Source organism: Polypterus senegalus, chromosome 9, assembly GCF_016835505.1.
Source record: "Polypterus senegalus isolate Bchr_013 chromosome 9, ASM1683550v1, whole genome shotgun sequence".
Taxonomy (NCBI): Eukaryota; Metazoa; Chordata; class Cladistia; order Polypteriformes; family Polypteridae; genus Polypterus; species Polypterus senegalus.
This window is the reverse complement of record NC_053162.1, coordinates 123649182-123662445: the sequence shown is the minus strand read 5'-3', so window position 1 is coordinate 123662445 and position 13264 is coordinate 123649182. Positions and strand designations below refer to the sequence as shown.

The 13264-nt window shown below is 35.8% G+C and overlaps 1 protein-coding gene across 3 annotated transcripts in view; it reads right to left on the bottom strand.

The window, feature by feature from the left end:
• clcn1b (chloride channel, voltage-sensitive 1b) overlaps positions 1–13264 on the bottom strand; it is a 240811-nt gene that overhangs the window by 86136 nt on the left and 141411 nt on the right. For all 3 annotated transcript variants that reach the window (XM_039763728.1, XM_039763727.1, XM_039763730.1), the window contains exons 9-10: positions 13134–13218; positions 9909–10010 (exon numbers count right to left, since the gene is read on the bottom strand). In XM_039763728.1, the coding sequence (XP_039619662.1) occupies positions 9909–10010; positions 13134–13218 (187 nt within the window). The remainder of the gene's footprint in view (positions 1–9908; positions 10011–13133; positions 13219–13264) is intronic.

Below are 13264 nucleotides of genomic sequence, written 5' to 3'. Positions count from 1 at the left end.
ACAATCAGGGGTACAACAAAAGTGGGAAAGATAGTTAAGAAAGTGCACGAAAGTGGAATGGCAGGGTCATTTCTATGTTTTCGCTAGCAAGGAGGAGGCAGAAAATGAGTTAAGAAAGCTGATCCCGGGACTATTCTGATACATAATTGTGAGTCATGGCGGTAAATGATAAAGCTAGGATTAATAATCTACTGTCTGATCTATTTGTTTTAAAATACGGGTTTTTTTATCAGCATATATTCTCATATTCTTATTATTACTTACTTATTATTATTATTACTTACTTATTACTTATTATTACTTAGTATTACTAGGGCGCTAAATGTTTATGTTTTATTGTGCTTAATTACGTTTTCCTCCTCTTTTTTTCTTTTCTAATTATTTCATGTGTACCCTAAATGAGACTGTTCAATATCATACCCTTGGTTTACTGTTATTGCTATTACTGCATTAAGACTTGTTATGCTTGTTTTGGACACATCTTTAACACCATCACCTGGGTTTATTATCTGGGGATATCATCTTAATGCACTAAAATTGCTGAAGATTATATGTATGTGTATGTGTATATATATATATGTATATATGTGTGTATGTATATGTATGTATATATATATATATATATATGTATATATATATATATGTATATATATATATATTAAGTGCAAAATTCTTTTTTTTTTTTCTTTTTCCTCTTTTAAAGACTATATTGGTAACAGATATCTCTATCTTTTAACCTTAAAGCGCCACTGCATGGGGGCTTGATGTGCTTTGGACGTGCTCTGTCTCTGGGTATGTCAGAGGACTGGGACTGCATGAAGTGGGTTTTAGCCTCACCTGGGGAGGCAAAAAGGGAGGGTGGGGGTTAAGGGGGGAAGAGAAAGAGAGCAGGCTTGATCTATATCTAATCTATCATCTCAATCTTTATAATTATAACTATCAACGTAATAATAAGCTGCATGGCAACAACTCTTGGGGAATAGGAAATTAAGACCTAAACTATTTCACTTCCAGTTAAGACTATAAATGACATCAAAAACTCAGAATCAGTGTCTCCATGATGGGACAGTTAACTTCGTAAGCTGGAATGTTAAAGGCCTGAATCACGAATTAAAGAGAAAGAAAGTACTTTCTCACCTAACAGGTCTAAATGCTAAAATAGTATTTTTACAGGAAACCCACTTACTAAGTAAGGATCAGTTCCGCTGCAAAAGACTGGACTGGCCAAATGTTCCATTCTAGTTTTACAAAGAAAACTAGAGGGGTGGGAATTCTCATACATAGAACAGTACCATTTGTAGCATCAGATGTAGTATTGGATCCTGAAGGGAGATATGTGATGGTCATGGGAGACTTATCTAACTGTAAAATGATTTTGATAAATGTTTATGCACCTAATGTTGATGATAAGGAATTTATACAAAATTTATTTGCATCCATTCCCAATCTGAACACTCATAAACTTATAATGGCTGGGGACTTTAATTGTGTTCTAAATCCACTTTTAGATAAGACTTCCTCCACAGGGGAACGCAACTAACACCGCAAAGATAATTACAAAGTTTATAACTGATCACAACTTATCAGATCCCTGGAGGTTTTAAACCCAAATTCAAGAACATATTCTTTCTACTCACCAGTACATCATTGCTACTCAAGGATTGATTACTTCTTTATAGATAATAACTTCTTGCCTAAGATTAAATCTTGTAAATACGATGCTATTGTTATTTCAGACCATGCTCCGATGATCTTGGAGCTGAAATTACTAAGCCCCATACACTCACCCCGCAGATGGCGCTCAATCCGCTTCTATTAGCTGACGAGAATTGTACTGAATTTATATCCAAACAAATTGAATTCTTTCTAGAGACAAATACATCCCCTGAGATCTCTGCAGGAATACTCTGGGAAACTCTTAAGGCCTTCTTAAGAGGACAGATTATCTCATATCTTTCCCACAGAAATAAATCCGAGCGAAGAAAGTAGCAGAGATAAAAAGTAAATTACTAAAATAGATGAAGAACATGCCAGACTACCAAGCGAGACTCTACATAAGAGGAGGCAGGCTCTACATTCAGAATTAAACCTCTTGACAACTAAAGAAACCGAACAACTAATTTACAAATCCAGACATCATTATTATGAACATGGAGAGAAAGCTAATAAGCTTTTAGCAACAAATTCACAAGCAAGATGTACGCAACGCAATCTCGTAATTACTAACACTAATGGAGATAAAATCATCGAACACAAAAATATAATGTACACTTTTAGAGACTACTATAAATCCCTATATACTACTGAGTTTAAAGAAGACAATATACAATCTAATGCATTTCTGGATAAATTACAGATACCACAAATTGACGCTTTTAGTGTGGAGGAACTCGATAAACCTCTGTCATTATCAGAATTACTGGATGCTATAAAGTCACCCAAGGTGGAAAAGCAGCAGGCCCTGACGGCTACCCTGCAGAGTTTTACAAGAAATTCTCCGCTCAGCTAGCTCCCTCCTATTAGCAACATTTACAGAAGCCAGAGATAACCAATCTCTTCCACAAACCTTTCGCCAAGCACTAATCACTGTCTTTCCAAAACAAAATAAGGACTTATTACAATGTGCATCATACAGACCAATTTCACTTCTGAATAACGACGTTAAAATACTCTCTAAAATCATAGCTAGAAGGATGGAGAAAGTGCTCCCTCGTAATATCACAAGACCAAACTGGATTTATTAGGGGCCGACACTTATCTTCAAATCTTCGCCTGTTTAATGTAATATACTCACCAACTAAATCAAACACCCCAGAAATATTATTATCATTGGATGCAGAAAAGCATTCGACATGATTGAATGGAAATACCTTTTACTATTTTGGAGAAGTTTGGGTTTGGCCCAACATTTGTGCATGGATTAAATTACTGTATACTAACCCAGAAGCTTCAGTTTGCATCAATAACATTTGCTCAGACTACTTTAAACTAGAACGTGGCACAAGACAAGGATGCCCTTTGTCACCACTGCTGTTTGCAATTGCCATTGAACCACTGGCAATACATTGTCGAAATACTGATCAGATAAAGGGGATTAGCAGAGAAGGACTGGAACAGAAAATCTCATTATATGCAGATGACATGGTACTGTATATATCGGACCCAGAAAATTCTGTGCCTGCAGTCTTAGCAGCACTCACAGAATTTCAAAAGCTCTCTGGTCTCAGAATTAATCTGAATAAAAGTGTACTCTTTCCGTGAATTCAAGCATATAATATTAGATTAGACACCCTTCCTTTTATCATTGCAGAACAGTTTAAATACCTCGGGTAAACATCACAAGTAAACATAAAGCTCTTTATCAACAAAATTTCGCGCCTGCATGGAAAAAATTAAACAAGACTTGCATAGATGGTCAACCCTTCATCTCACACTAGCTGGAAGAATTAACACTGTTAAGATGAATATTCTTCCTAAGCTCCTTTTTATTTCAAAACATACCAATATACATTAATAAATCGTTCTTTAAGCAATTAGATTCAACAATAACCTCATTTATTTGGAATTCTAAACATCCACGCATCAAAAGAGCGACCCTACAAAGACAAAAGGCAGAAGGTGGCATGGCTCTACCTAACTTCCAGTTTTATTACTGGGCAAATATACAGTCGATAAGAACCTGGACACAAATAGAAGAACATACACAGGCATGGACCGCAATAGAAGTAAAATCCTGCAGTACTTCTTTGTATTCCTTGCTCTGTGCTCCAATAAACACACGCTATCGGCAATACACTAATAACCCAATTGTGCTCCACTCACTTAGAATCTGGAACCAATGTAGAAAGCATTTTAAGACGGAGAAGCTTCTTTCTGTGGCACCCTGCAAAAGAACCACCTCTTTCAACCCTCACAAACATATGCAGTTTTAATATCTGGAAAAATTTGGAATTAACTTGCTTAGAGATCTTTATATAGACAACGCCTTTGCATCCTATGAACAATTACATTCCAAATTTAACATTCCAGCTACAAATTTCTTTCACTATCTTCAAATCAGGAACTTTGTTAAACAGAACCTTCCAGATTTTCCTCATCTTGCACCCTCATCCACGCTGGAAAAATTATTGCTCAATTTCAAGGAGTTAGACTCCATCTCTACAATATATAAAATCCTTTTACAATCCCTTCCTTTCAAAGATCCAAGAGGACACTGGGAAAATGAGCTCTCAATTAATATATCAGAAAAGGAGTGGAAAGTAGCAATGCAGAGAATTCACTCAAGCTCCATATGCAAAGCATACAATTATACAACTCAAAATTATATATCGAGCACATCTGTCTCACTAAAACTCTCCAAAATGTTTCCAGGGCATGATCCAACCTGCGACGTTGCAACCAAGCCCCAGCCTCACTAGGTCACATGTTCTGGGCCTGCACCAAATTAACATTATTCTGGACAAAAATTTTTAATTACCTCTCAGACAGTCTTGGACTCACAATCCCTCCTAACCCATTAACAGCTGTGTTTGGGGTTCTTCCAGAGGGTCTTAAAGTGGAGAAAGACAAACAAATTGTGATTGCATTCACTACACTGTTGGCACGCAGACTTATTCTGATAAACTGGAAGAACCCAAACTCTCCTCTTTAAGTCAGTGGGAAACTGATGTGTTATATTATTTAAAATTGGAAAAATCAAATACTCAGTTAGAGGATCTGTGCAGACTTTTTTCAAAACATGGCAGGATCTAATCAGTAATATTTTGAAATGAGTTTATAAAGCACAGAGAATTTGTTGATTTAGGTATTTTTACAAGCCTTAAATTTTACACCATTTGGCTTGCTCTCTCTCTCAAGGGTGGGGATCGATCTGTTCTTAGCATAATTCTTTTTTTTTTGTAAAAACTTGATTACTATGTATTGATTATAATAAAATTAATAAATAAATAAAAAAAAAAAAAGAAAGTGCACGAATATAAGTTGAAGTGTTCTTAACATACTGTATGATGAGGATGATGAGGACAGTCAATGAATATGTGGGGAAAAAAGTGATGGGACTAGAAGTACTGGGGAAGAGAAAGTGAGGGAGGTCAAAGCAGAGCTGGATGGATAAAGTAAAAGAAAATTTGAAGTTAAAGGATCAAACAGGGGAAGAAGTGCAGGTTGATGTTGAACTTCGATCCCACATGGAAATGGGTAAAGGTGAAGTGTAAGAAGAAGAAATCCAAAAGAAGCTGCACATGGAAGGTGTAGCTAGAAGCACACATAACTAGTGTGTTATCTGTGTCTAAGTTTTGCCAATTTGATATATGATATACTTGTATATCTTGGGCTACAACTGATCCTATATATTTACATTTTTCAATAGCTCTCCATGCAGGTTTACTTCTTAATCCTGGTCATCATTAAACCTCAAACATTCTATCTTCATCCTATTCATCTTCAATCTGCTATCTTCCAAAGCCCTTCTCCATTCCTCCAACTTCCTCTCCACTTCCTCTTTCCTTGTGTTACACAACACAATGTCATCAGCAAAAAACATGCACCAGTGCAAAGAGGTAAGAACTTAAAGAGGATCCCTCTATCATAGATTTCTCTAAATCAATAATAACACCATATACAAACCATTCTGATTTTCTCAAGGCATCTCAACGAGCAGTCTCATTGCAAAGAATGTATTAGCTTTTCCAAGACATCGCTCATCCAAATTCACAGAAGTGTGTGTACATAAAGGGTTCAAGCATCCCTTGTGTTCCATAGAGTCCTGGCTTTCTGGATTTACTTTTTCCTTTGGGTTTCAAAATTGTACTTCCCATTTGTTGATTTTTGTCTTTATTCTTCCACAGTACTATGTTACTTGCCCCTTAAAGAAGTCTCCTGTTTTGTTTCTGAAAGCCAGCAGCTTTTACAAATTCCTGGCTACTGTCCTTAGCTCTTGGCCTTTAACTATGTTTTGTTATTCAACAACCATTAAATCTTCTATATTTAACTCATATATTATATTTTCTGCTAGCTGCTCTCACCCCTTCAAGCAACACTAAGCTTTCCACCCTCCCAGAAGGCTTTGCTGTCAAAGGGATGCTGGAAGTAAGATCAGTCATGGGCTGTACAGAGCAACTTTACAGTTATTGCATATTTGTTACTAAGAGAAATATTAAACAAAATGTATTACCTGAAGTCTATCATCTAATGATAAAGTTATTAAAAATAAATGTTTAATTTAGTCAAGCAAGTCATATAAGGCAGAATTGTACCTGAAAGCAAAAATTTCTTTAGAAAACACAAGGAAACTTATAAAAATAGTTAATAAGAATACAGTAAATGTATTGTGCCATTCTCTATGCTAAAACTTTGAATTTTCAGTATTTATTGACATAGCAGTTGGCACTGACTCATACTCCAGAGTTCTGGGTTTGAATCCCTCCATGATAACCACTGACCAATGAAAAGTTCTTGTGGTGCTTCTTGTTCTTTTTTTTCTCCAGGAATTCTTATTTTCTTCCTAAATCCCCAAACAAGTCTAAATTAGTGTATGCCTTCCTAAAATGTAGGGTGTTCATGAAAAAACACAGAGAAAAAAGGAACAAGTACAGTATCTGTAAACGTAATCTGTAGCATCATATTGGAGTGAATAAAGCACAGGTGAACCCCAATGGAAAAGATGAAATGCCTTCAGATGCCTCAAAGCATGTTCTTTTCCCTTTGATGACCTAGCAATGTTACAAGTAAGACATCCCTAAGTGGGAAACTGGAAGCTGTAGGAGTCCAGCCAGTCATGTGATGTTGACCTCACAAGAGAGTTGTGTGACTTCATGGGAGTAATAAAAGAGTCAACGATATCAGGAAGATACTTCACCTGAGAGACAGATACAGATGTCTTCCTCTTACTAAAAAGACCTGCTCTGATATCCAGGAATGGGCTATTGAAACACTTACATTCGACAGAATTTAATACAGAGAAACATAAACAGTTTCTCTTTGATAACAAGTAAAGGCTTAGGTGTTGTTAGCCTGCTATGAAATATTAGATATAATTGGAACTGTTTCCTTTCCGGTAATAAATTAAAATCCCATGTGGCTGGAGGGAAACTTTAATGTGACATTTTGTGTTTTGGCTGGTTGAGTGCCTAATGATGGGCACAATGTCTAATATATATACTACAGTATATATGTGTATACAGTATACCATATACATTACAAGATATATATATGTATAGAACTATTTGTTTAAATATTTTATCAGTTTGAGAATTACAAAACATATACATGTATCCTAATAGAATAATGACAGTAAAGAGTAGTTCTTAAAATTTGTAAAAGATGGATAGGTAAAGACATGGCTTTTTTTTATCTTTAATAAAGCATGAGCACAAATATTTAAATGTAATGCACATTCAATCAATTTTTGAATTTGTTTAATCCAATGACATGCTTGTGGAGAATAAGGCACCACTCACACTAGTATGTTTTCATTTAAAAATGCAGACATTTGTCTCTGTTTTCTCTTTTCATTCTCAGCATTTTCAACTACACAAAAAAACAAATACTTCTGAAATCACTCTCCAGAGCTGGACACATCTAAAAACACTAGCATGGCACTTCAGTGTAGATGGGTGAAAATGAAGATTTATGAAACGCAGACTCCATTGCATTCTGGTTGGTTCATCCTTACTACATGGCTCTTCCCTATTTGCATCTGTCTCACTACAATGTCTCATTATCTGATTGGTCACCCTTCACCACAGAAAAACATATCCCAACATAGCAGGCATGAAGAGTTGCTTTCCATTGAACTTGTTTTGTTGCTTGCCTGTATGTATGTAAATTGTGTTTTGTGTGATTTTTAGAATTGTGGTCAAGTGACCACTCACACTACACAAGAGTCCCTTTACGCAGCATCAGGCACAAAACAGGAGAAGTTCTGAGTGGGGTAAGAATACAAGACGGATGGAGCAATTAAAAGTTCTCAAGACCCTAACATATTCATGTTAGAATGCTGACACAGAGGGAATCTGCAAACTCCACACACGAAGAGAGGAGCCAGAGAACATGGTCAGCTGGAACTGTGAGGCAGTAGAGTTAAACACTGTACAACCACATTGACCTACTGTACCACTATTGTATAATTCAAATGTTACACATTGTGTTTTGCTAATTATTCTGGTTTAAGACTACATTATATCCATATGAAAGTATGCATATTAAAATATTTTCAGAACCTTAACATTTTAAGCACCCATTCATGAATCTACTTTCTTAACTTGTTTTATTCCATAGTAATTTCTTCGAGAGTTGGGGCCTATTCTTTCAGCAAGACACAAACCAATCTGCATTCATCTTACAGTGGAGCTAGGAAGTTGAAAGTTGCAATTGTGTCATTTGTGACTTCTGTGCATTCACGCTTCCATGGTGGAAAAGTAAATATGGATGTCTCCATGAAAGCTGGTGTTTCAACAACAAATGCTAGCAAACAGTTGTATAGTCTGGATTGAAGAATAAAAACATTTTTATGCTCTTGGCCCCAATAAATAGTACTATTTCTGCTTGGAAGCTACAATTAAAAGACTACACCAAGCAACTATCGAGTGCAATGTACAAACAGTAACATGTAACAAATTTACATTGGTTAACCTGTTACTGTTCATTCTGTTAATGTTATTGTTTACCTTCTCAATATTCAGTATTACAGAGTGAGGTGATTTATTTAAAGTAAACTCTTCTAATAAATAAATTAAACCTATTAAGTGTTACTGTATTTCCTGACCACAGTACACATTACCATTTGAATTGATGTCATAATTTGCAGTAAGATAAACTCAGACTTGAGAGACCAGGCCCAACTCTGTGAGTAGAAATTCCAATTCAGGTCACATTTTCATTCTGTTTTCTGAGTCGGAGATCAGAAATTACAAGTTCTGAGTTTTTGTTGAATGCAGCACAAGCCTCAACAGGGCATCATGTTCACCCACACATTTTTTCACAGGATTAATTTTGAGTTACCATTGAACCTAACATACAAGTCTTTAGAGTGCAATAGAGGAAACCAGAGCACCAGGAGAAATCCCACACAGACGGTGACTGGGATGGATTTCAAAAATAAGTTCAGTGCAGTACAGTGAAACAGCAGCTTGAACAACTTTGCCACCATAGCCTTAACAGTATACAATATTCCTAATAAAAAAGTGCACTGTGAGATGTTGTGATATACAGTATAGATAAGAATTTGGAGCTTTCATAATTTGCAACTGAATCATGTCATTTTGATGATGGAGGTTCATCCACGGTAGAAATTACATGGACTTTATTGTATGGACTGAAATGATGAACTCACAGATTGAGATGCTGCATGGACATTACTGTAATTGCTTGACTTAGTTAAGGTTTAACAGTTTGTCTTTGTCTTATTTGATTAGGTTAAGGTTTGATGGATAACAAGGAGGCATGGCTGAGAGTTCTCTGGATGATCATGCCTAACATAATAAATACTGTAAGTGTTTCATCTTTACATTGAGAATGATATAAGCTGCTGTGTGCCTCTACAGAGGCTCTGTAATGAAGAATTGTGCCACCTGGACTGAAAGGCCATCCTAAACGTACTACATCTACAAGACTTCAGGTTGTATACTTTATGTAGTACTTAGTTTACATTGAATAAATAAAAAGTTTGCCTTCTCTGCTAATATTACTGTGCTTTATCTAAGTGAAGGTGTTATTTAATACTTTAGTTTGGTGTATATGCTTCTATATAATAAAGAACCTAAAATTTAAGGTTAGTGTGAGAATTAAAGTATTTTCTGCAGTAATATAGTTGACAAGCACTAAGTAAAACTCTTCTGATTCAAAGGAATTTAGTCTATTTATTTTCAAAATTAAAAAACAAACTATGCTAAATATTAAAATTTACTCACTGTTTGCTAAGAAATTTTGTTAGCACGGTCTGTCGTCGAATGAACAAAACAACTTGTCGGTTAAGGTAGACAAAGAAGGCACCAAGGAACCCACAGGAAATGCTGAAAGAAAAGAGCAAATAGTTATTATGAATATAGGTAGTAGGCAATACAAAAATGCACATCCATCCACCCATTCACTCCCTGTTGATTACAGGACTGTTTGGAGCCAAAGTCTGTCATAGCAAAACATCAAAAATCAGCCTTGTATGAGTCATTCTCAGGCAAAACCCATATTAACCTACCTGTTGTACTCAAGATGCCATTTGTTTAACACTAGAAGCAGGACAAATGGTATTAGACAAGAAGATTACAGTAAAAGTAAAGGCTTAACTGAAAGAGAGTCAAATAATATCACTAAAAGTGAGACAGAACATGTAGTCAAGTAATGAGATCAGATGTCCAAACCATAACTAAAGATTAGATTCCTTTATCTAACAAGTGTAATACACAAGTTGTTATGAAACGGTTTTGTATTTTAATGTAAAGTTTAGATTATGTGTGTTGTGTACACATATAATATAGCATGGCCTGTGTGATGCCATAGGGTGTTTGAACTGTGTATTACGTGCCCAACAATGGCCATAGTAACAATAAGCAACATGGTGACATCCATTAAAAAAATCCATTAAATAAAGGGAGACAATTTTAAAACAAAATAATTTAACCACATTGGCATTAATTCTGAGCCTGACTCAGCCTCTGAATTCTATGTTATTATGGTGAAGCCGCACTTGGGGTGAAGGTAATGATCAGTTTTACAGTGTTAAGCTCAAATAACTATCAGGACAGTATTCTGTTGCCATCTAGTGGATGAAATAACATCTTGCACCCAAAAACATGAATATTTTTATGCATTCTGACACTTTATGGTAACTCTATGATAACTCATTGATATTCAAGAGTGAGTGGAGACTTCAAGCAAAAACACAATGGCAAATGAAAAGCTGCAAGGCCAGTTTTTGAACAAACTGAACCAGATCCAGAGCATTGGTAGTGACTATGTGAAATGGTCATCAGACATTGACATAGATAGTGAAACTGACGCACGCATGTGGCACTGTACGACCGAACAACCATGACATGCCTTGTGAATGTGGTCAAGGAAAACTTCGCCGTGGTGCAACAGTTGCCAAAAAAGGAAACTGATTATGATCAAGTGCAAGGACAAGAAAGATGTTAGCCTTCTAACCAATGTTCACAATATAGTAACTGTCACTGTGTAAGGGGAAATATGGAAGTAACTAGGTTTTGCACTATGACAGCCTACAATAACACATTTTACCATCTCATGTACAAGCAACAAAAAAATATATTATAAGAAAATTGTGCAAAGAAACACAATCCTGAATGCAATGTCAGGCTATGCATTGGGGACTGTCTCAAAACATATTACATGATGGACCTGTACTAAATTTGCATCAGTACAGTAGTGTATGCTAGACATACCTTTCCTACTATATTTATATTGTTTTGGTATTTACAAGTTTCTTTTACATGTAATAACATTTTTTCTTGTTGAAACTAATTCAGCGTTTTTGACTCATTTTTCTGAGGTTAAACATAACATTAAGGAAGTTAAGAGATAATAATAAAAAAAATTGTGAACGTACAAATTTCCTAAATGATTAAAACAAAAAGAAAACACAAGACCCTAGATCAGAACATGAGAAAGACTAATTTGTCAAAATCTCAGAAGCTAAAAATAAAACGTCGACAGAACCAAAAGAAACATGAGAAGGTCCTGATAAAAGTCTATATAATAAATGGGCCAAACACATTTAGAGTCTAGTAACTTGGACACAGAAAGTACTGTGAAACAATCTTCTATATCATGCTGCATACAATAACACATACTAATTCCAGGTTTTCTCAATCTGTTAGTGTGCTATAGGTAGCCCACCAAACATTAAAGGTTTCATTTTTGTATTTATTTCTACATATTAGGAAGCAAAGTAGAAAGAACCAGCTTTATATGCAAAAAAACCCTTCCTAGAATGTAAGGGTGTTTTGTCAAGCAGTAATTCTATGAAGAACCACACAATTCAGTAAACAACCACAAAATGCCATTAAAGAACCATTATTTTTAAGAGTGTGGACACAGAAATACGATCTTTTCAAATGAAATTTGAGTCACTTTTATATGCACTTCTAAAAATGCGATGTACAGTATACACTACCTACTAGCGTATTCATTTTGTCATTTTTAATACCATATTTGAGTCGTCTCTCAAATATGATGTGCGTTATTGTTGGTGATGCAGATGACTTGTGCACCAACATATTAATGTGTAACTGCATGCTCTTTCGAAGGACAGACGTGTTCATACTTTGGTGCTTGATTTCCTCTTCTCTCTTTCAACATTTAGACTCTTAGATCATCACTGAACTCACCTGTGCTCTGTCCCACCAGATGAGGAAGCTAAAAGGCACTCACAGAAAGGCTTTAGCACTGAGACCTTTGCTTTGAGATTATGGTTTGTCTGATCATTTCCTCTTACTTCACGATGATACCGCCTCCATCACTTGCTTCAAAAACATAACCCTCTGCCCGCCTCTGACCGTGTCCTGCCCTTTATTAGCCCAAAGGTTGCCTTATTTTCTCTCAGTTCTCTATGGCACGCTGTCTTTTTGAGAAGTCAGATCTCATATGTTGGATTGCTTACCTAATAGAACTACCATTGTGTATTGCCTGGTTCCTAACAGGTTGTCCTAGGTTGTCCTTCTCTATATCTCTCTCTCTCATACTTTCTGCTCTTCACGGGTGCCAAAACACATAGATTTTCCTAGTCTTTCACAAAAAAACAGGGCACACTGCCCCCCTGGTAATATATTTCTCTTTACACCTGGCATAATGACATTTGGCATCCCTGTCACTGTATGCATCCCTCCTTTTTTGGGGTGAATCTGTGTCCTACCCTCCCTTTTTACCCATTAAAACTGGAAAGTTGACTGTATATAGCAGTTTACTATTAGTTATCAAAAGAAAATCATTTTGTATATTTAGTATAGGATTCAAATTTTTCTTTTGTAAGTTTGCATCACAAACTTGATTAATTCTTTTGTAACATTTTAGATAATAAACACAGATTTTTTGGTATCTATTCTAAAAGGGAGCTTTATCTCAGAAAATGTATTTCTTTGAAAGCAAATCATTAGTGGAGAAACTACATTTAGTACACTCACCCAATGACTGCAAAGGCTGGGAGCTCCTGCAGGTCAAATGGGAATTCCATGCGGAAATTAGTTCGAAACAGGGCTGTTATAGTAACTGTACAAAAAGAAAGAACAAAAATGCAAGTGAGTAATACAGAATG